General features: G+C 44.4%; 2 protein-coding genes across 5 annotated transcripts in view; both read right to left on the reverse strand.

Moving 5' to 3' along the window:
* zcchc14 (zinc finger, CCHC domain containing 14) overlaps positions 1-10087 on the reverse strand; it is a 19326-nt gene extending 9239 nt beyond the window's left edge. For all 3 annotated transcript variants that reach the window (XM_017439790.3, XM_017439791.3, XM_017439788.3), the window contains exons 1-3: positions 8903-10087; positions 6211-6393; positions 2842-3019 (exon numbers count right to left, since the gene is read on the reverse strand). In XM_017439790.3, the coding sequence (XP_017295279.1) occupies positions 2842-3019; positions 6211-6393; positions 8903-9397 (856 nt within the window). In that variant the 5' untranslated portion in view covers positions 9398-10087. The remainder of the gene's footprint in view (positions 1-2841; positions 3020-6210; positions 6394-8902) is intronic.
* Positions 10088-14606: 4519 nt separating this feature from the next.
* Positions 14607-20510, reverse strand: part of jph3 (junctophilin 3) — a 30940-nt gene continuing 25036 nt past the window's right edge. For both annotated transcript variants that reach the window (XM_025002437.2, XM_017439799.2), the window contains exon 6: positions 14607-15004. In XM_025002437.2, coding sequence (XP_024858205.1) covers positions 14924-15004 — 81 coding nt within the window. In that variant the 3' untranslated portion in view covers positions 14607-14923. The remainder of the gene's footprint in view (positions 15005-20510) is intronic.

Raw genomic sequence — 20510 nt, forward strand, 5'->3', positions numbered from 1 at the left:
TAAAAAGGTGAAATCTCTGCTAAAATCTTGTGTTTTGAATCAACATTCATATAAACTAATTCATGTCATTTCAGTGAGTCATCATGGTTGTGCCCTGAGTCCTCTGTTGCTTCAGATGAGGCTGATCCCCATGGATTTACAAACACATGTCATATACACATTCAAGTCACTTGTTTTAAATAAATGCTTCTATTTTAATTCAGTTTTGGTCTTCATTGTAACTGATGTGCAGGGAGATAATGAGTGGTTGACCTCAGGCTACGGCCCTGAATACACCCACAGACTGATACGCCTTAAAGAGCCGAGGGGATTCAAACATGCGGCTCAGAGAAGTCTAGCTGAATGCGCCGTCTTGACATGACAGGGTTTCATTAAGCAGAACATTTGTAGCAGAAATCATTGAGCGTTAAAGAAAAATGGCAGAGATCCTTGGAAATCCTCAGTGAATCTTGGTCAACGTTTCCTTCAGATGCTGAGATTTCTTTCCTCCTTACCAACAAAATACGACTTCTAAATAAAGACGAGTCAGTGTGGAAAACCCAGAAACACCAAATTAACTTTCATTAAGATGCTCTCTGACCCCGCGGCTCTTTACAGGAAGTATGAGGACGCTGACAGGTTGTTAGAGCTCAGAAAAGCCTCCAAACGTTTGTCAAACTGATGGTGTGAGATGAATTATTAAAACTACTGGTGAATGAAAATGAAAGGAAAACCAAAAAGGGTTTCAATATTTGAATTTGAAGTTGATTTCATAAAATTTGAAGGTTAAATTTGGTCAAACTAAATGTGTTCAGACATCTAGATCAGGGATCTCCAATCCTGGTCCTCAGGGCCTCCATCCTGCAGGTTTTACTTGTTCCTCTGCTGCAACACACCTGATCTGAATCAATGGGTGATTAACAGGCTTCTGCAGAACATGAAGAGGTGATTTAACCTCTGAATCAGGTGTGTTGGAGCAGAGAAACAAGGAAAACATGCAGGATGGTGGCCCTGAGAACCAGGATTGGAGACCCCTGATCTAATTATCCGTAAGCAGAGACAGGTTTGGGGTTCGATCGATGCAACTCGACAAAAAGATCACCACAAGTTGAAATAATGAAAAACGTTGTGCGTGGATTCAGGCAGACACGACTCGGGGCGTGTGGCAACAAGCAGCAGAGCTGGGTTTAAAAGAGTCGCACATCCATCAACACCTTGCTGGGCGCCTGTCGAGCAGCAGCTGTGGAGGTTTTCTGACACACACAGGAAACTGTGGAGCTCAGCAGAGTGTGTACACAACGTGCCGCCCTGCGGGGGTACGACCCCGGCTTCACTGCTTTACACCAACAGCAACAAAACAAGCAACAAGTTCAGGTTGGTCCTGAGGTGGAGCACACTTTGTGTGTCTGTCGGCAGCCTGAAGGCCTGCGTTTTACTCCGCTGACAGCTACGCGGCGCGACCACGAGGCACAGAGATGGCGGAGTGTTGTGTTACAGACCTCGACACACGAGCTGCCCACCAGGTCACTGATTTCTAACGGCATCCCTGCCGATCAGACTCGGCTGGGAGGAAGGAGGAAGACTCTGCTGAGGAACATCTCAAAGGTCTCTCCAGGTCTGAAGAAGTATGGAAAACCTTTCTGGTTCCAGACTTTATTCCCATTTTCATTTGTAAAAAGCTGCTCAAACAAGCAGAATGAATCGTGTTATTATTATACAGACAATCCAGGAGGCATAAATCAGTCAGTTTTACAGATATTGATCAGGATGCCTCCTGGACGCCTCCCTTTGGAGGTTTTTCCAGACTCGGGAAAGACCCAGAAGTCCCTGCAGGGATTCTGGATCCTCTCTGGTCTGGGATCCCCCAGGAGGAGCTGGAGGAGGTCTGGGTTTCTCCTCTGGACCTGCTGCCTCCGTGACCCGACCACGGATAGGTGGTAGAAGACAGACAGACGGACGGACAGACGGACGGACGGACGGACGGATGGATGGATGGATGGATGGATGGATGGATGGATGGACGGATGGACGGATGGATGCATGGATGGATGGACGGACGGATGGACGGATGGATGGATGGATGGACGGATGGACGGACGGATGGACGGATGGACGGACGGATGGACGGACAGATATAGAGAATAAATAAATGTGTTGTTCCCTTCCAGCTTTCTGAAAGTCATTTCTCATGAGAAGTGATTCAGTTAAAACCAGCTGTCTGGTGTTTATCTGCAAGCCTTCAGTATTTGATAAAGTAAACAAAAAGAAATGACTGTTTGTTTGTGTTACAAAGATGTGCTGAAATAAAAAGGACAGACTTGTTAAACAGATGACTAATGTTTGCATTATAGTCATGTTTCAAACTAAGTGTTTGACCCTAATTAGTATCTCAGATGTTGGAGTTTTCCATCAGACACGGAGCAATGAAGGTAATATACAATATCAATTTAAAACTGCAGAAATGTTGCTTTTAGAAAAAAAACATGAAATAACTAAGAATGTGTGTGCAGTTACACATGAGAATGGATGATTAATCGATGATTAATGAACGTTTCTCTAACAGGGAGCAAAAATAAATAAATAAAATCCTGATTTAAAGTCTAAAAGATATTTGCATATAAATATATTCAGAGGAGGGAGGTGAGAGAGAAGCTAAACTTCTTTATACATTAAAAAAAATCTATAGAGTTTAGCTTATAAAACAAATTTAATGCATCTTAAATAAATCTGCAGTTGGAGAAGATTTTGTTTTCTTGGAGTTTGATGAACCTGAAACCGTGGAGCCCGGGGGCAGCATTCTTTCAGCTCAGCTGAGGTTTCCAGCAGGCTGCATCTTGTAAAAACTCGGTTCGCTCGGCTCACCTCTCCCCGCTTTCCCCTGGTGGTTCTTCGCCGGCGCCTCCTGACCCGGCCCGGCAGGCAGCGCTGGCGTGGAAGGCGGAGAGCGGAGGTCCGAGTGAGGAGAAGCGAGCTCAGGGCGGATCGCTTGGTCTCCGGAGCCGGACCCTGAACCTGCGGAGGCCGCCTCTCTGTTCTGGTTCTGGAGGGCAAAGGTGAAAGGTCAGACGGATACTTCTCACACTCAAACAACCAGAAGGTGTTTTTTATGAGCATAAAAAAACCAAACATAGCAGTAAGTCAGTTAATTTTATAGATACTGAGGTAAAACTTGGTGTGGTAGTAGCTGAGAGTCATCCGCAGCATGTACTCCAAGGCTGAGGCACTGTTTGACATCTTTGATTAAAACCTGAGCAGCAAGGATTGGAATCGACCCGTTAAAACGAACATGTGGCAATCCAGCACCACAAGCTGCGAGCTGCTCAAACAAACAGCCTGGATGCTTCTGAAATAATATCCAAACTCGACGCCAAGACTTGTTTCTGTCAGGACAGTAAAGCTCGAACAATAACACATATAAACTCAGCCAAACTTCACCAAAAAAGGGGATTTTTTCTGATTTAAAAGTGACTAAACGGTGTAATATTCTTGAATTTCTCGAGTCAAAAACAAAAACAGAATTAACCTTGGAGGCATGAGTGTGCTGCTCCACTACATGAGGAAAACTCAACACTAAACCAAACAGGCAGGAGATCTGAAAACAATTAAGTGTGCCGCATGTTACCGATCCGACCTGCCAGCTGAGGACACGCTGTTAATGTGAAGGTACCGAACAGGAAGCAGAAAAGCACCAAAACAAGCCGCCCGTCCTGACGCCGCTTTGCGTGGAGGGAGGCCATGATGCAAGTTTCTACTGGTCCGACTGTGCAGTAATTTCTTGCATGTGCTCTTTAAACTGCTGGAAATAAATAAATAAATCAAATGCAACCATTTTTCCACTGAGTCCCAGCTGCTTCGTGTTAGACGAACGTCAGGAGTTCAGAAATCTGCAGAGAAACGAGACCCGAGCACTTTAACACACCGAAATACAGTTTTTAGCTACTAATACTCAATCCATAATGTTTGAGATCTTTTGTCTCTAATTTACTTACATATATGTGACACGAGAGGCAAGACGGCAAACGAAAACATGCGTTTGTGGTTTGATAATGAAATTTGAAACTGATCTGTTTCCAGTGTTTTATTGATTTCCAAGTAAGTTAGGCCACTTTGCCAAAGTTGTAGTTTTCCAAACATGGCAACAGAGACAATAAAAAGTTGTAAAAGCTTCATCCTGTAAGCTCCAGAAGTGATGTTTTGTTTTGCAATAAAAATTGGGAAATAACTCAGAGTTTAATCAACGTAAAGTCAGGATTTTTTTCTTTTCGACTGTTTCCATCTGTCTGAATGTGTCGGGACGTTTTTACCCTCCTGAAGCCCTCAGAGACATGAAGAGAAAGTTGGGTCAATTTGACCCGAAGGACACGGGAGGGTTACAGCAGGCCTAAAAAAGATGAACTATTAGCTTTTTTAAATGTGTAACTTCAAGCTAACCATCAGAAAATGCAGAGCTGCAGATTCAGCCTCAGAAAAAAGGAAATTAAACCACTTTCCTCTTTTATTACGATGAATCTCTGCAGCCCTGAAACTTTTGTTGTTTAAATCTCTTCTCTTTCTATAATTTCAACAGAGGTTGTGTAAAAACTTTGGCTACCGGACTGCTCTGACTAATTTCCCTTCATCTTTGTGAAACGGCAACTTCCTTCAGCCCTCCGACGCTTCATCGCTCACATCTGCAGCTTTAAAGGCTGCGTTTCTGAGGATAATGTGCAGAATGGGACTGTTTTGGTTGTCGGCCTCTCCGGAGTTCAGAGAGAAGCAAAGAGAAGTCAAAGAGAGAGCATTTATAACTTCCTGGGATTCACTGCAGACACACACACACACACACACACACCACAGAGGGTTGATTTCAGCGTTGAGAAATGTGCTGACCTGCACTAAGCAGGAGCCAAGGGCAACAAAACACTAAATACAAACGCTCCTCTGAGCCGGGTACTTTCCCTTCCCTGCTCACTTTAAAACTCAGGCTGCCTCGGAGCGAGACGAGTCCGTAAAGACGTGTGTTTGTGTCTGCGTCAAATAAAGACAAACATCTGGAGTTCTGTCGTTCAACCCCTCCCTTCCAATCGTTGTTATTGTTCCAGTTTTCTCCCCTGTGACCCTCTGCAGGATGATCCAGAGGGTTAATGAGCCACTCGGCTTCCTGCCCCATCTGGAAATCCCCTCGTGCTGCTTTTTCTGCCATCGACCTCCACGTTTCATCAGAAAGGACCTGCCTGAAACACCACATCTGGGTGTATGCATGCACTTTAAAACCAGTATTCTTTGCAGATATTACCCTCAGATTTGGTGTGACACACGTGGAGCGCAGACAGGCTGTGAGACATCTTTCTTCTGCATGAGTCAGCATTTCTTTACAGATTTATTTGTGTAATAAAGCAACAAATTACAACTCTGAAAGAGACGCAGAATAAAAGGACAAAGAAGAAGAAAGTAAAGGGTTTAGTTGTTTATAAGGAGAGCAGAATTCCTAGAAGGAATGCATACTGCCCGACACACAACGTAAAAAAGTTTTTAAAATACATTATGCAAATCTGTTAATGCTCAGAGGATGTTTCAGGGATTACTTTCAGCTCCTACCACACCAGATTTAAGGTTAATATCTGTAAAAATATTGCTTTAACAGAGAGAGAACTCCCTCTTATTGTCTAATCAGAATCCGTGACGTCGTGGAGGATCCAAAATGAGAGAAACGACAACACATGTGCGCCGATGACAAAACACGCCATCTTTAAAAAGATGAAGGTCCTTCAGATTGACAGGAAATCTTCCTAAACTTCCTAAACCGGTCAGCCGGGAGTCAGCAGGAAGCTGAAGTGGATTGGACGGATGGATCGTCAACACATACAGGCCTGGAACATCCTGTCTTTATAAACTAGTGTAAAAGTAAAACATGCTTCGATATTAAAAACAACATGATGTAGCCCGTAGCTGCTAGCTGTTAGCCTAGCCTGGATGAAAACTCCGCCCTCTACGACTGCTGTCACAACCAGTAAGATGATAACTATTAACTCTTTGCCAGAACATCTTTTAAAAAGACCCGTTTTTCTCTTTAATCAGTTTGATTCAGTGAGAACTTTCTAAGTTTCATTCAAACCCGTGCAGCAGTTCATGAGATATTTTCCTAACGCTGCAGATGAACTAACCCACTCCTCTGTTCGCTCTTAATTAGCGGTGAAAGGTAACCGGCGTGTTCGTCTTCGGTCTCAGGGCAGGCGGACGTTTGCTGCCTACCTTGCTCCAGCAGGTGCAGAGCGGCAGCAGGAAGCCGGCGCTGGGCGGGGAGGACGCCGGGGGAGACATGGAGGCCTGAGGCACGGGGGTGGTCTGATAGTGATGGTGGTGATGAGGCTGAGCAGCTCGATCACTGCTGGTCCCTGCAGCCGAGGCTTCTCCTCCTCCTCCTCCTCTGTTCGCCTGGAAACAAAACTCAGAATCAGGATGAAGGATAACAATACTGCTTCCTGTTACATGCAAGTTTCTCGAGTGCACTGATGACTTCTTTGTTCACATTTTAGCTGTTTTTGCCCCAACAGTGAGATAAAACCAGTCTTCTCTTTTCACAGCAACTGAAAAGCTGATTTTGTTGCACATCCTTTGACATTTTTTAATTCTGGATCCTGATACGAGCAACATTTCATTTGTTTAGAAATCTGCTTCTGATTTAAAGCAGAAACAGACAATTAGACATAAGTTCAAGTCATCTTTTCAAGCTGAAAACAAACAGCCAGTGTTTCCCTCGACTAATCTGATTACATTTTACTCTGGCTTGGAAAGGCCACAGTACAACTACAGGAGGCTTCAGAGTAATAAAACACTTTAATGCACCTTAAAATAATAAATCTGCACAACCCATTATATTGACTGAAGCATTTCCAGCTCAACGACTTACTTTTCGTACAGAGCAATGATGGTAAAGTGATGGTCTCTTGTCAGAAACTTGAAGTGTTTCTTTATATAACGACTGGAGCAGTGCTGGCCTGTGACTCGCTGGTTACACAATAAACGATATAAGATGAACTACATCTGCTGATTACACTCCCTGTAAAACGGACGCCCAAACAGAGGTGGCTTCATGCCGCTTTTCTTGGGCCTGGCTCGGCCGAGCCCACAGGAAGTAAGGCTCAACCATCAGGCGCCCGTCAGAGAGCTCCTCTTTGTCGGAGACTTCCCGTTCCAGGTGAGGAATTCTGTTTCCTGTGTTCAGAACGGTGGATGGCTCCCTCGGGGTCAGGGATGAGTCTTTGCCTCAAACGGATCAGTTCAAGTTTCTGGGACTCTTGGGAAAGATGGCCGAACGCAGCAGAATGGAGGCCTCGTCATGGTCTGAAGGAGCTGAGGATGGAGGGAAATCTCTATTCATGGGTCCACCTGCGGTCCAGCCGCGGTCCAGCTGCGGTCCAGCCCTCACTGTGACAGGAAAAACAAGATCCTGGATCCTGAGCTGCCGGGCTCAGCCTTAGAGATACGGTGAGTCGCTGCTCCTCCTCATCAAAAGAAGTTAGCTGAGGTGGGTCGGATATCAGATTAGGAGGCTTTCCACGAACATCCCACTGGTTGGAGACACCAAACTCTGGTCCGGGAACCTTGAAATCCCCAGGAGGAGCTAAAGAGGTTCATGGAGGTCTGGGTTTCCCTCCATGACCCGACCACGGATCAGCAAAGGAAAACAGCTGAAACGAAACATCTAAATCCTACAGGAGAGTCATTTCTCCGCTTGCAGCTTTCACCTAAGTGTGGAACAACACAGCTGAGGTCCGCCTGTCATCAGGGAAGCCTCACCTGTAATCTAATATGTAACTGCGCTTCACTCATCTGTCACCTGTTTGCTGCTGCTTCACCTGCCGTCCTGACAGCGTCTCTTTCAACCGGACAAAAAACAAACCTGAGAGGGAATTGTTGCAGAGCGTGGACGAGCACCTCAGTCCGTGTTAGAAACGTCAGAACCGAACCCCCCCAGGTCCCTCGCTCTCATTTGATTGCTCTTTAAGAAGCAGAAACCTCTTTTCTCAGAGGTTTTCTCTGTAGTGAAGCGGTTTGTAAACGGTATAAACTCTAGAAGCAGCCTTCAGCAGAAGAGCTCTGTAGTCATCTTCACAGCACCGTCCTGTTCTGACTCACATGCTGCTGAGCTCATTCACAGCCTGAAACCTGTCTGATGAAGCTGCTTTCACTTCCTTCAAGTGGCCACGTTACATCAAACCCTAAAAGCTCATCGAAAAATCACCCAGATAAAATGTGGCCTTAATTTAAAACTTCTGACCCGATGCCAATCATCGTGTGTTTGTCGGCCTACAGAAAATAAGTCAGATATTAAACTTATTTGTCTGGCTGGAAGTTTTGCAGAAGTCGTGTGTGTTTGGATGCTGAGCTCCACCGCCGGCAGCAGATTTCTTCTCTGAGTCCGGTTCCGCTATATTTGTTTACCTCCACAGACTACAGCCAGCCCGGTGTAAGCCAATCATGTGGTTTTGGGGCTCATTTGTTTACCTTGACTGCATACCTGCATTCCAGAATTGCATATCAATATATCTGATTAAACGCTTTCAAAATGCACCACTTATTATAGATCAGGATATTCAGTTTTTGTAGTTTGCAGCCTTTAAAACCAGCTTGGCTGTTAGCAGAACTGCAGGAAGCTGAAAGCTTTAAGAGTTAAAGCTGACTGTTTTGTTTCGGAATGAAGGTTCTGATGAAGATCCAACAAACATTTTGTCAGATGTTCATTGATAAACTCCTGATTAGGGCTGCACAATCTCAGAAACACTTTATTGTTTAATATTGTAATGATTTGTGATTAAAAACTCACTTTCTCCTCTCCACCAGACATAAGTCAGAACATGAATGCATTTTATCTACATGAAAAACTTCTCCTAATGTCTGTTGTGAAGCTTCACCTCTGAGTGAATGACCTCTGACCTCTCACCTGCAGGATGTTCTGGATCTGGGCCAGCTGCTGCCTCAGCACCTGCTTCTGGTGGAAGCTGAAGGCCGGGTGGTTGGAGGCCATGGTGAAGAGCAGCAGGAACTGCTCCTCCGTCCGCCCGTCGTTCAGCGCCAGCCCGTAGTTGTTGATCACCGTGTCTATGTGGGTCAGGGTCCGGTAAAGGACCCCCGCGGCCTCCCGGCTGTCCGAGCCCAGCAGGGCCAGGGACACCAGCAGCTTGCTCCGCACCACCTCGTCCGTGACGTTGGTGAGGCCCGACAGGTCCGCGGGGTTGTTGGCCTTGATCTCCGCGTCCCGCAGGGAGTGATAGTCCTTGCGGGCCAGGTCCTCCAGGCAGGAGCCGAGGAAGCGCAGCTCCACCGGGACGCACAGGTCCAGCAGGCCGCACAGGAACTCGGCTCTGTGCGCGGAGGTGAGGCAGGAGAACCAGCGGAACACCTCCTCCCTCTGGACGCAGCTCCGGCTCTCCACCATCCTCCGACTCCAACAGTCTGACTCTCAGACGATCACAGCAGAGCGCACGGGTGGCCGCGCGCGTGCGTAAAAGCGTCCCGAACTCTCTTTGTCAACTTTATCCAAAAAGTCTCCGCTCGTCTCCCGGGCTGGAAGCGTTTCCGTTTTCAGGTGGATGAAAGGAAAGCAGCAACAAACACTTAAACACATAATCTGAGCAGAACCGCCCCGAGAAGTCCGGACGGTTTGGGTTCTTTTTGTTCCGGAGGTTCTCCGCCGTGTCCCCCTCCGCCGCTCGGACCTCAGCCGTCCTCACGCAGAAACTGTGGACTCAAAACGGACCAGAACCAGCTCCTCCGCCTCCATTCAAAGAGCCTCTCAGCGCCTCAGAGAGTTTCGGGTCGGAACCGAACTCCTCCGAACTCCTCATGGTGGCAGAGAGCCACGAGCACGAGCCGGCGAGAAAGTTTCAAAACAAAACGAGCTGCAGAAAATGCTAACTGGGAGCTACATTATCACCCCTGAGACATGAAACGCTGCACAGATTCACTGGCAATCATAAAAGTTCTGGTTTCTGACCCTGAATCAGTTCAGATGTTGGTTGAATCCTCTCTGAGTCCGACGGGACGACAGAAAACAGAGAAAAAAGAACAGAAAAAACAGCTGTGGATAACATTATATCAACTCTGGCAACAAGTCAAACCCACCGTGAAGAATAGCCTCCTCCGATTGGCCGAGAGACCCGTCAATAACAAGGAGCCGTCTCCTGATTGGTGCAGAGAGATTTCTCTGACTCCACATCATCTCTGAGTTTCTGAGTGACGTTATTGGGTCTTAAAAGAGGCAGAAACTGGTTCTGCTCGGTTCTGCTGGGCTTTTATGACGGTCAGCATCATGAAACCTCTTATCTTTACTATCAACCAACTTTTACACATTATTACACTATGTGGAGGGATTTAAAGGGAAGAATTAAGACTCACTTCTTGTTACAGTAACAAAAACAAACTCTTAAACTGTTTTGTAACTAACAAGAATAACTATTTGCACTTATTTTATTTGGGTAAATTATAACCAATATTTATGAGCTATAATTACATAAATGTAACAGCTAAGCCACAATTAAATACATTAAATAAATAAAAGACAAAGTTCAGTCATTATTTCCACTTTTCCCAAATAGTTAAATTTGAACTCATTCTTTCAAAATACTCAGTTAAATCAAATAAATTCTTACTAATTATTTATACTAAAAGTCAAGTTTTAACTATTTTTGGCATAAATTTAGTTAAATAGATTAACTTGGGTATACTTGATATCATTCAAATAAAATCAAACCAGTTTTTAAAAGATGTAATCAGTTAAGTTAGTAAAATTATAACTAATTTGCTCAAACATGTAATGAAACTTTAGACATAAGAGACAATATTAATGCTGATTAATATAATTTACTCAAATCAAAAAGACTTTAAAGTACAAATTACACTCATTTATTAGCTCGTTAACAGTTTTTGTGTTCAGGAAATTCTTCACATTCCTGCTGAAATAAGTGATTAACTGAAACTAACGAGGAGAAAAAGGATCAACTCGACTAACGTAGCTACATGATGCTCGCTATGAAAGGATTAAATATGAGAAAACTTCTTCCCAAGTTATCTGAATTCTGAACCCATAACAGCAGAGATTTATAGTTTTCTGTTGGACGAACCGTCGACCCGAAGGAACAGAACCGAAGCAGAACCGATATCTTTGGTCAGTTTTTAATCCAACGTATTTAGTTCCTGAAAATAGTCAATGTTGTTTAAATTGGACCCCTTTTTTTAGCTAAAAAACTTGATTGAAATTGAAATTAGTACTGTTCAAAATCTCTTTTTGGAGCGTAAAACAACAACTCATTCATTTATTTTCAGTGCTCGCCACTGACAGGCGTACAAAATCATGGTAAAAAATGAATCATATTTCTGAAGGCAGCCGGGCCGCAACAATCAGTTGATATTAGGATGTTTCTGTCATCAGTTAGTGGGAGGATTACTGGTATAAAAGGGTTTTATTTACAAAGAAGAGTCTTAATGTGAAAGTCACAATCATGAAGGACACATCAGGTCAGAGGGCACTTCCTGAGCTTTACGTCTGGATTTTAAAGCAGTAAAACAGCAGAAAGATAAAAGATAATCAGTGTTATCATTCTGTTTTAAGCATTTATTTATTTAAATAAGTGTCCCAGGTGTAGACTAACGGTACACGATGAAATCAGAACAAACCCCTCCTTCCTCCAGCAGCGTCCTGACAGTAAAACTCTTTCGTTCTTTTAGATTTCAATCAATGAAATAAACAAACATTAAACCCATTCTGGAGGATTGTTTAAGTGCAAAGCTTCACTGTTTCTGTAAAAAAAAGGGGCTCCAAAGCAGCATCAGATCACACGATGTTTAAAATCCTCCAAATTTACAAGAATTTCCTCTCCCACCTTTCTCTAAGTATCTTGTATAACTCACAGTTAACGTTTTGGGCACTTTTAAAACAGAAAGACTGTTTTCAAATTAATTTACTGAAAGAGAAAAGTTTTTTCTGAGCTCAAATTCTAAAAATCAGGTTGTTTCTGCAGAAGAAAGCTGAAACTAACTTTGGATTTGGATCATTTTAAAGTTGATAAAATGTAATTTTGTTGCATTAATCAACCTACAGAAAAACTATTTCTTTGTTTTCTCCAGGAGGAGCCATGTTGTCATGCTGTAATTCACACACGTGTCCAGAAGATGGCGGCAGAGGCTCAAGTTGAAACCTGAAGAGCAGATAAAACTGCTGCTGAAGCATCAAATGATGAAAAAAAAAAACCCAGTTTAACAAAAACAATCTAAAATCTTCATCATTTCAATTAAATTTAGTTGCTACTGCATGTATTTAACACAGCTTACCTTTTGCCTCCATCTTAGTCCTCTCATTGGCAACAAATAGACCACGCCCACCAACACAAACCCCGCCCCCTGCTGACGAGAAAGATTCTGTGGCGGTTGCTACAGCAACCTCACTCCTCCTTCCCAAACAGGCAGGCTCCCTCATTGCATCAGGGATGCTGCTGCAAAACTGCACACACACACACACACACACGCACACACGCACACACGCACACACGCACACACGCACACACGCACACACGGAGGAACAAAAACACACGAGGCAAGGTGTCTTCTTTGAAACGTTTTCATTATTTTCTCCACACAACTGAAAATCAAAAACAGAATATTTCCCAGAAAGAAAGAAAGGAAGAAAGAAAGAAAGAAAGAAAGATAGGAAGGAAGGAGTGAAGGAAGGAAGGAAGGAAGGAAGGAAGGAAGGAAGGAAGGAAGGAAGGAAGGAAGGAAGGAAGGAAGGAGGGAGGAGATCTGAAGTATAGAAAGAGCTCGGCATGCTGTAGCATGCTGCAGACTAAAACGATGGCGCCGGGCCGATTGTTTACGGCAGAGCCTCTTGGATCTTTCTGCCTCTCAGGCTGCAGGCACATCCACCTTCAGACACCAGACACAAACCTACAGCCACGTTTCAGCTCCAATACCAAAGTTAAATAAGAACCTCTGGATGTTGGTACTGATGGTAACGGACTTGTTGTCTCTTGTTGTAGGAAGCAAAGATTTTCACACATTCAGAAAAACAAAGAACCGATCCCACGATCTTCTTCTGAGTGACCTTTGAACTCAACTCACTTTGACAAGGAACCTAAACTAAAAATATTCTGTTTTTTATCTTGGAAATATATCTCGCAAATAATGTTTCTGCCTGCGTGTTAGCAAAATATCTCATGAACGACTTGAGGAATCGCAATAAAACTCGCAGAAAGTAATCACTGGATGTGCATCCTCAACTGAGTAACTTCTGGAGTCACCACGATTCAAGATGGCTGCCACAGCCAACGGAGCTTAGAAAACACAAAGATTGTAACTCAGTTAATTTTATAGATCCGGACCGAAAATGTGGCGTGGTAGTAGAAGCATTTCGCAAATATTTCGCTTAAATATTTGCTGTTAACTAAACTTTCTCTGTTTGTTAGCAAAACACCTCCTGAACCTCTGAACTTATTTAAAAAAACTTTCAGGAAACAATCTTTGGCTCTCCGTCTGCAGCTGATTTGGAGCCAACAATTAAATTTGACCAGCTGACCTTAAAATACACAAAAACGTCTGTAACTAATTTTACAGACTTTTAGCTAAAACTTGATGTCATTTTATATCACACAAGGTTGTGCATGACATCATTATGACCAAAACTGAGACAACTCTGTTTTTTCTTAACATAAGGATTTTAGTTTAGGGCGATATGCATTCCTTCAAGGAATGCTAGACTTTTATTTTGTGACGCACGAAGCATCAGCCTTAAATCATCTCCAGATGTGTCTGCAGCTCCATGAAACGTTCTGATATAATTTACACACACACACACACACGAGACACAGCCCGAACCATCAGTAACAACACCCGGACCTGCAGAGGAACCAGAAGGCCGGGGTTTCAGAACGAGGAGTGGTCGGTGGCAGAATAAGTAACAGAACCATCAACATATTGCACAAGAATGAGAGAAAACCTTAATAAATAAATTAAAAGTTACAAATCTGTTGAAAACTATGATCTGACAATGAAAAGGTTCGTCTGTCTCTGTCTGCGCCGGCCTGACAGTCAGACCACTTCCGGCCCACTCGGGTCTGGATGTGAGCTGCTAAGGCTCACTGAACGTCCAGTTTCTGGACTTCATCATCTCCGTGTCGTCCAGCTGTTTGGACCGTTGACCAACTTCCTGTCCGTTTCTTTGGCCTCAGCATCGACCGGACAAACTCAGTGAGACACCTTTAGCCTGGGTGATGGTGCAGCCTCCCTCCGTCCCGGTCTCCTCTCAAACCCAGTCTCCCCTCGAACCCGGTCTCCCCTCGAACCCGGTCTCCCCTCGAACCCAGTCTCCCCTCGAACCCGGTCTCCCCTCGAACCCGGTCTCCCCTCGAACCCGGTCTCCCCTCGATCCCGGTCTCCCCTCGAACCCGGTCTCCCCTCGAACCCGGTCTCCCCTCGATCCCAGTCTCCTCTCAAACCCAGTCTCCCCTCGGCCTTGGTTTCCCTCCATCCCGGTCTCCCCTTGGTCTTGGTCTCCCCTCGGCCCCGGTCTCCCCTCCATCCCTGTCTCCCCTCGGCGTTGGTCTCCCCTCGGCCCCGGTCTCCCCTCGGCCTTGGTCTCCCCTCGGCGTTGGTCTCCCCTTGGCCCTGGTCTCCCCTCCATCCCTGTCTCCCCTCGGCCTTGGTCTCCCCTCGGCCTTGGTCTCCCCTCGGCCTTGGTCTCCCCTCGGCCTTGGTCTCCCCTCGGCCCTGGTCTCCCCTCCATCCCGGTCTCCCCTCCATCCCAGTCTCTTCTCGGCCTTGGTCTTCCCTCGGCCCTGGTCTCCTCTCGGCCCCGGTCTTCCCTCCATTCCGGTCTTCCCTCGGCCGAAGCCTGTAGGGCCAGCAGATCGGCTGTAATACTCATATGAACTGATAGTTTCTCTAGCATAGGTAGGTTGACTCTGAAAGCTCTTCAAATAAAAAAGTGGATAAACAAAATAGCCACTCCAATGTTGAGCAGGATCACCATGACGACCAGGATGGAGCTGTAGGCCTGCGTGGGAGAGCGAAAAGAGAGAGAAAAGACAAAAAGTGTCAATATTAAGGACATGCACACACACAAAGAGCTGTTTTTCTACATAAATCACATTCAGCAAGCAAAACAAATAAGATTTTAACTGTTTCCATGAGTCAAACATGATGTCTTAGAATGGCAGGATTCACCAACAAAAATGGAAAATTTGAGAGAAAACCAGAAGTCCCATTAGTTGAACTTTCTGTGGAAAATCCAACAACCTAAGCTGTGATTGTGTAAAAACTGCTAAAAGGTAGCAAAATAATCCAGTCATGTAAAGTCCAACTTTCTTTGATCCGTTTAAACTCTGAACGATGTTTCTGCTGAGGAGACTGTCTGAGCTGCAGAGCTCCGAAGAGGCCGGAGTTTTCACACCTGAAATCCCATAGATCTCCATTATTTTTACACCGAAAGTCAGAGCACACCTCTTCCTGAACGAGGCACACGTTCTGGTGCATAAACTGCATGTTATATTAAACAGGACAGAACAGTAAGGAGTGCCTCAGTTCTCATGCATCCTTCATAAAACAGGTGAAGTCTCATTAAGTGACACCTGAGCAGATGCTGGCTGACAACATGGGTCATGCAGGTGAAGGCCGCGCCCCCCGACCACCTGCCTAATCTTTATAAACATGAAGTAAACTCTCTGATATTATCTTTATATGAAGCATTACATTTCCAACTGGCTTTAAATACATCTTGGTCCTAATAAAAGCACTCATCTACAGAAAGCCTGTGGTTTTAATTAGGCCTGAAATCATTTTAACGACGGCTGCAGAGAGAGACAGGAAATGGGACTCCGTGCAACAGTCTGCATGCTCGATAGGCTGCACCAATGCATGCTTATTAGGCTGCACCAGTGCATGCTCGATAGGCTGCACCAATGCATGCTTATTAGGCTGCACCAGTGCATGCTTGTTAGGCTGCACCAGTGCATGCTCGTTAGGCTGCACCAGTGCATGCTCGTTAAGCCGCACCAGTGCATGCTCGTTAAGCTGCAACAGTGCATGCTCGTTAAGCTGGACCAGTCTGCATGCTCGTTAGGCTGCACTGATGCATGTTCGTTAAGCTGCATTGGTGCAACATTGTTGTGGACGAATCGGTCCGGCGGGGTTTCTGCTGATCAGCGTGATGTCGGGCTTATCACAGATCTGTGTCACAGATGATTATCAGACCACAGGTGGAAGCAGATTTATTGTCTCTGCTTTCTTACACATTCACACTCTGCTGCTTTAACGCCACAGAAATCATTGTTTGTTAAAGACACGGCATTCCTTCAAGGAATGCATGTTACCCGCCAGGTTTGATGCCAGAGTTTCAAACTAAAATCCCCTCATGATGAATTTTAAACAGTTTTATTCAAACCTTATAAATGATGTTATGTGTGTGCTGAGAATGACACTAAATCCTTGTGCAATATCTGCAAAACAAACTGAGTTATAGCCATATTTGTGTTTGCTAAAGTCGATCATCTTTGTGACTTGAAAAGGTAATAAGTTACAGACGTACATCCAGGGATTAATCTGTGAGATATTCATGAAAATCTGTCCAGCTGTTCATGAGATATTTTGCTAACAGGCATACAAACAAACATATGCACACACACACAGTCACAGGCAGTTACATGTTTGCCCACCTTTCGTGGCAGCAGGCAGTTAACAACACTCAACGTCTGTTCTGATCGCTTTATAAGCCTAAAAAACTCCGTTTAGGATTAAAAATTCTTCAAGGAAAACATTTTTCCACCCAGTCTTTATGTAAACTGCATTTCCAGACATGGATTTAAGCATCCTTCAGAGCTGATAAAGTAGCTGATTTATCTTGTCAACACTTTTATGTTGACTCAAAAGCTCTCCTGCACCTGATGAAAGCGCCGTCTTTAATCTGACGCCGTGACGCGACTCCAGAGCCCCTCAGGTTTATAACCTTTGTGAGATTTTGATCCTGATCTGAAATTTGACACCAACAGTTTTTATTATCATCTGAAACGTTTCAAACACACAGCCTTATATTAGTTTATCTCATGTATGCAGAAGCTTATTTGTGCTTTAATGTCTCCCTCGTCCTGCTGTGTCCCCAGCAGGACGATGCAGGACCAGGACAGGAGGGCAGATCAGGTCTGATTAAAACCTGTTTTTCTATTTATTTTATACTCATCTGGTGATGAAACAGGAGTTGGGCTTTATCATTTTATAAGAACAGTTTTATCTCTGTTTACCTGGGAATCCACTCTTTAAAAACAGGTGATCATGTAATTACCTGTATGACAGCAACATATTTTATTTTTAATAAAACTGTCAGAAACTAATCGCTGGATGTGCATCTACAACTGATTAACTTTTGGTGAATCCAAGATGGCCACCACAGTTAATCCACCTTAGAAAACACATAAATAGCCACAACTGAGCAAATCTTCACCTGTATGTCTCTCATTTCTCAACACAAGATTATCTTCGTTTAAACTGGCATGAAAGGTAGCGGGCGATACGCATTCAACCAAAGAAGGTTTAATATTTGAAAGTCCTATCACAGCACTCCTGCTGTCGATTAGAGACTCGATGGTCTGGGTAAACATGTAAACACGCACCGAGGCGCTATTTTGGTTCAGAGGTTTCATGCAACAGCGGCTACGCTAACAAGCCCAGCAGCTGCTTCGCTTTTTAAAATAATTTATTGTTTCTAGTTGAAGCTAACACGAGGACACTTGTGTGAATTTGTTGACTTTATGGCAGACGTGCGCAGCTGCACGTCTGCGTGTCGGAGCCATGTTCGTTCCCATGGTGCCGCCTGTGTATTTATGTGAGGCAGATAGTATCTGTGTGTACTGTGAACCTGTTTTACACGGATCTCACTTGCCTCTGTGCTGATGCAAACACACACACACACAACCCTCCCTCCCCTTTACCATCACCGATGCACACGCACCGATTGGCTGCCGCAGATGCAAGGCATACGCTGTTCCCTAGCAACAGAGTGCTGGTTAACCAATGGGGGGCTTTCTGTCAGGAAGAGGGAGGTTTTTCATTCTGCTGTTACTAAGGTGCAGAGAGGACCGCTGGGATGCTCTCTGCACATGTTTCTGTCTGCATGTCTGTGTTTTTCTGCATGCGTCTGTTTGACGTGGTTCTGTGTTCATGTGTGTTTCTGTCATGTTATCATGGACCCGTCTGCATGTGTGCACCTGACATGTTTCTGTATGTGTGCACAGATAGCAGCTTCGCTCCCTCTGCAGATGAATTAAAGTGAATTAAAGTCACGTGCGGAGTTCAGTTTTTCAGTTTACACAAAGAGAGAGAGAGAACTGGGGTCTATCCCCGAAACCTTCAGAAATTTGAGGTTTGCAATTGATACTTTCATTAGCTAATGCTGCAGCCACATTATCACACAGGATTAGTGCGGTCCATTGGGGCTGAGTTAAGACAGAACCCAAAAAAAAAATCTAAATCATATTACAGCGGTGTAATCCCTCCTGCCTGCTCATAGCATGAAAAAGATTTCTCTTTATTTCATGAGGGTAAACCTTGCGCTTCTCCTGCAGGATTATCTTAATATGCAAGATAACACTGTGTTATGTCACGGTGGACGGGCTGGATCCTCATGACAGCGGTTAACAAATCCTTTTAGTCAAATCAGTGCGTGGCAGTGACACGACAAATATGACAAATGCACCATACAGCTACTGTCCGCTTATTAAACCATGAAGACATGAAATCCTCTGTAATGTAAAGCTGCGATCATCAATTCCTCCAACACAACTATTGATTCTGTGTCTGAATGAAATGGGTCACTCGTATTTTTACCTCAATGTTTTAAAGCTTGTAAATGTAAAGATACAATCTTGTATTAGTTAGTTTTATTATAAAGCTTTTTATGTGCATTGAAGTAGAATTACAAAGTTCCAAGTTTAAACCAAAGAAAATAATTTTTATCACCAAAAACGCTGAAAAAAAACAAACAAAAACTACATAAATTTCTTTTCCCGATTCTCCTTTTTGGGTTGCGGGGAGCTGGTGACTTTTTACAGACGGTCATGAAATTAAAAAAAGAAGAAAATTCACAAAGAAAGACTCAGCAAAGACCTCAGAGAAGCAGCTGCTGCCGCCCATCAACTTGGGAAGGGTCAAAGGTCATTTAGACTCCATCATTCTACAGAGAGGAAGATTAGACAGCTGCTGATCTTCACCCTGAAGGTCAGACCATGCAGTGAGCTCCATCTCAGACTCTACAGGCCTCAGTTAGCAGGTCAAAGGTCAAAGTTTAAAGCCTCTTCTCTCTAAAAACAACATGGCAGCTCGACTTGAAGGAACCAGAAGACTTCTGGACCAGAACCAGACCAGAGGACAGATGTTTACCCAGAATGCACTGCAGCTGTCAGCACGGTGGTAGAGGGCTGATGGTTTGGGCTGATTCTGGAGTCAGATGTGACAAACAGGACAATGATCCCAAACACAGCAGAACGGTCCAGAACCAGAACCAGAACCTCAGAGAGCTGAGCAGAAATGCTGGAACGAAGAGTGGGCCACAACTCCTCCACAACCAGGAACCCACTGCTGGAGGAGGTTCTACAACCTGCTGGGTCAGGAGCTGGAACCAGGTTCTGGTTTTTGTTGAATAAATAATGGGACGGTGGAATCTGTTGTGTGTGTTTTTTGTTCACTTGAGGTGAGATTACAGAACCTACATGAGACCAGATTAGCTGCACCCAATCTGACTTCTTTCTGAAACCAGAGGAACAATTAGACAGTTGGATGGGAGGCGTTGTCCATCTTTTTGGTCTCATTTTTATTTTATTTAAAACTTTGGCACACAAGATGGCGATATGCATTCCTTAAGGTTTCTGGTTTAGCCACAAACTAGTCTCCCTGTTGTGGAAACTGTTTGTCACAAATAGCAGCATAAAGCTAAAACTGCTCGTGCATTTCTAGAGCACTGCTCCGAGGCTGGAGTTCTGATCTCTCCGAGCAGGATTAAAACAGACCCGAACAGCCGAACTGACTGGATTTAAGGTGTGTGACGGCATTTAAAAACAGGGATAACAGCACACGGTTTCTGACAGCCTCTCCAGGGAGACTCTGGAAGTGTTGCTTTGAGTTGAGAAGTGCCAAAAATAGAGGAGTAACATAATAAAAAAAAAAAGAGGGGAGTGAAAACACCTGACTCCACTTTCACCTGCACACAGCTGGCTCGTTGTGCCAAACGTGTGTGAATGCGTGACAGTTTTCAGGTAATCTAACCATGTTAGTCCCTCAGCATTCTGCCTGGTGGCTAAAAGGCTGCAAATCTCTGCATCCGTGAGAAAAACGACTAATATTAGCTGTAAGCGACACAAAAACTCCACCTCCTAATGTCTGCGAGGAGTCAGTCGTCCTGCTTTCTATGAAACATTTTTCAGTAATTATAAGATTTCATCTCATCTCAACTGAACTCTGAGGAACCAAATCCACAAACATTCATAACTAAAGTCACCTAATTTTATTTTAACCAG

This window comes from Kryptolebias marmoratus, linkage group LG11, assembly GCF_001649575.2.
Source record: "Kryptolebias marmoratus isolate JLee-2015 linkage group LG11, ASM164957v2, whole genome shotgun sequence".
Taxonomy (NCBI): domain Eukaryota; kingdom Metazoa; phylum Chordata; class Actinopteri; order Cyprinodontiformes; family Rivulidae; genus Kryptolebias; species Kryptolebias marmoratus.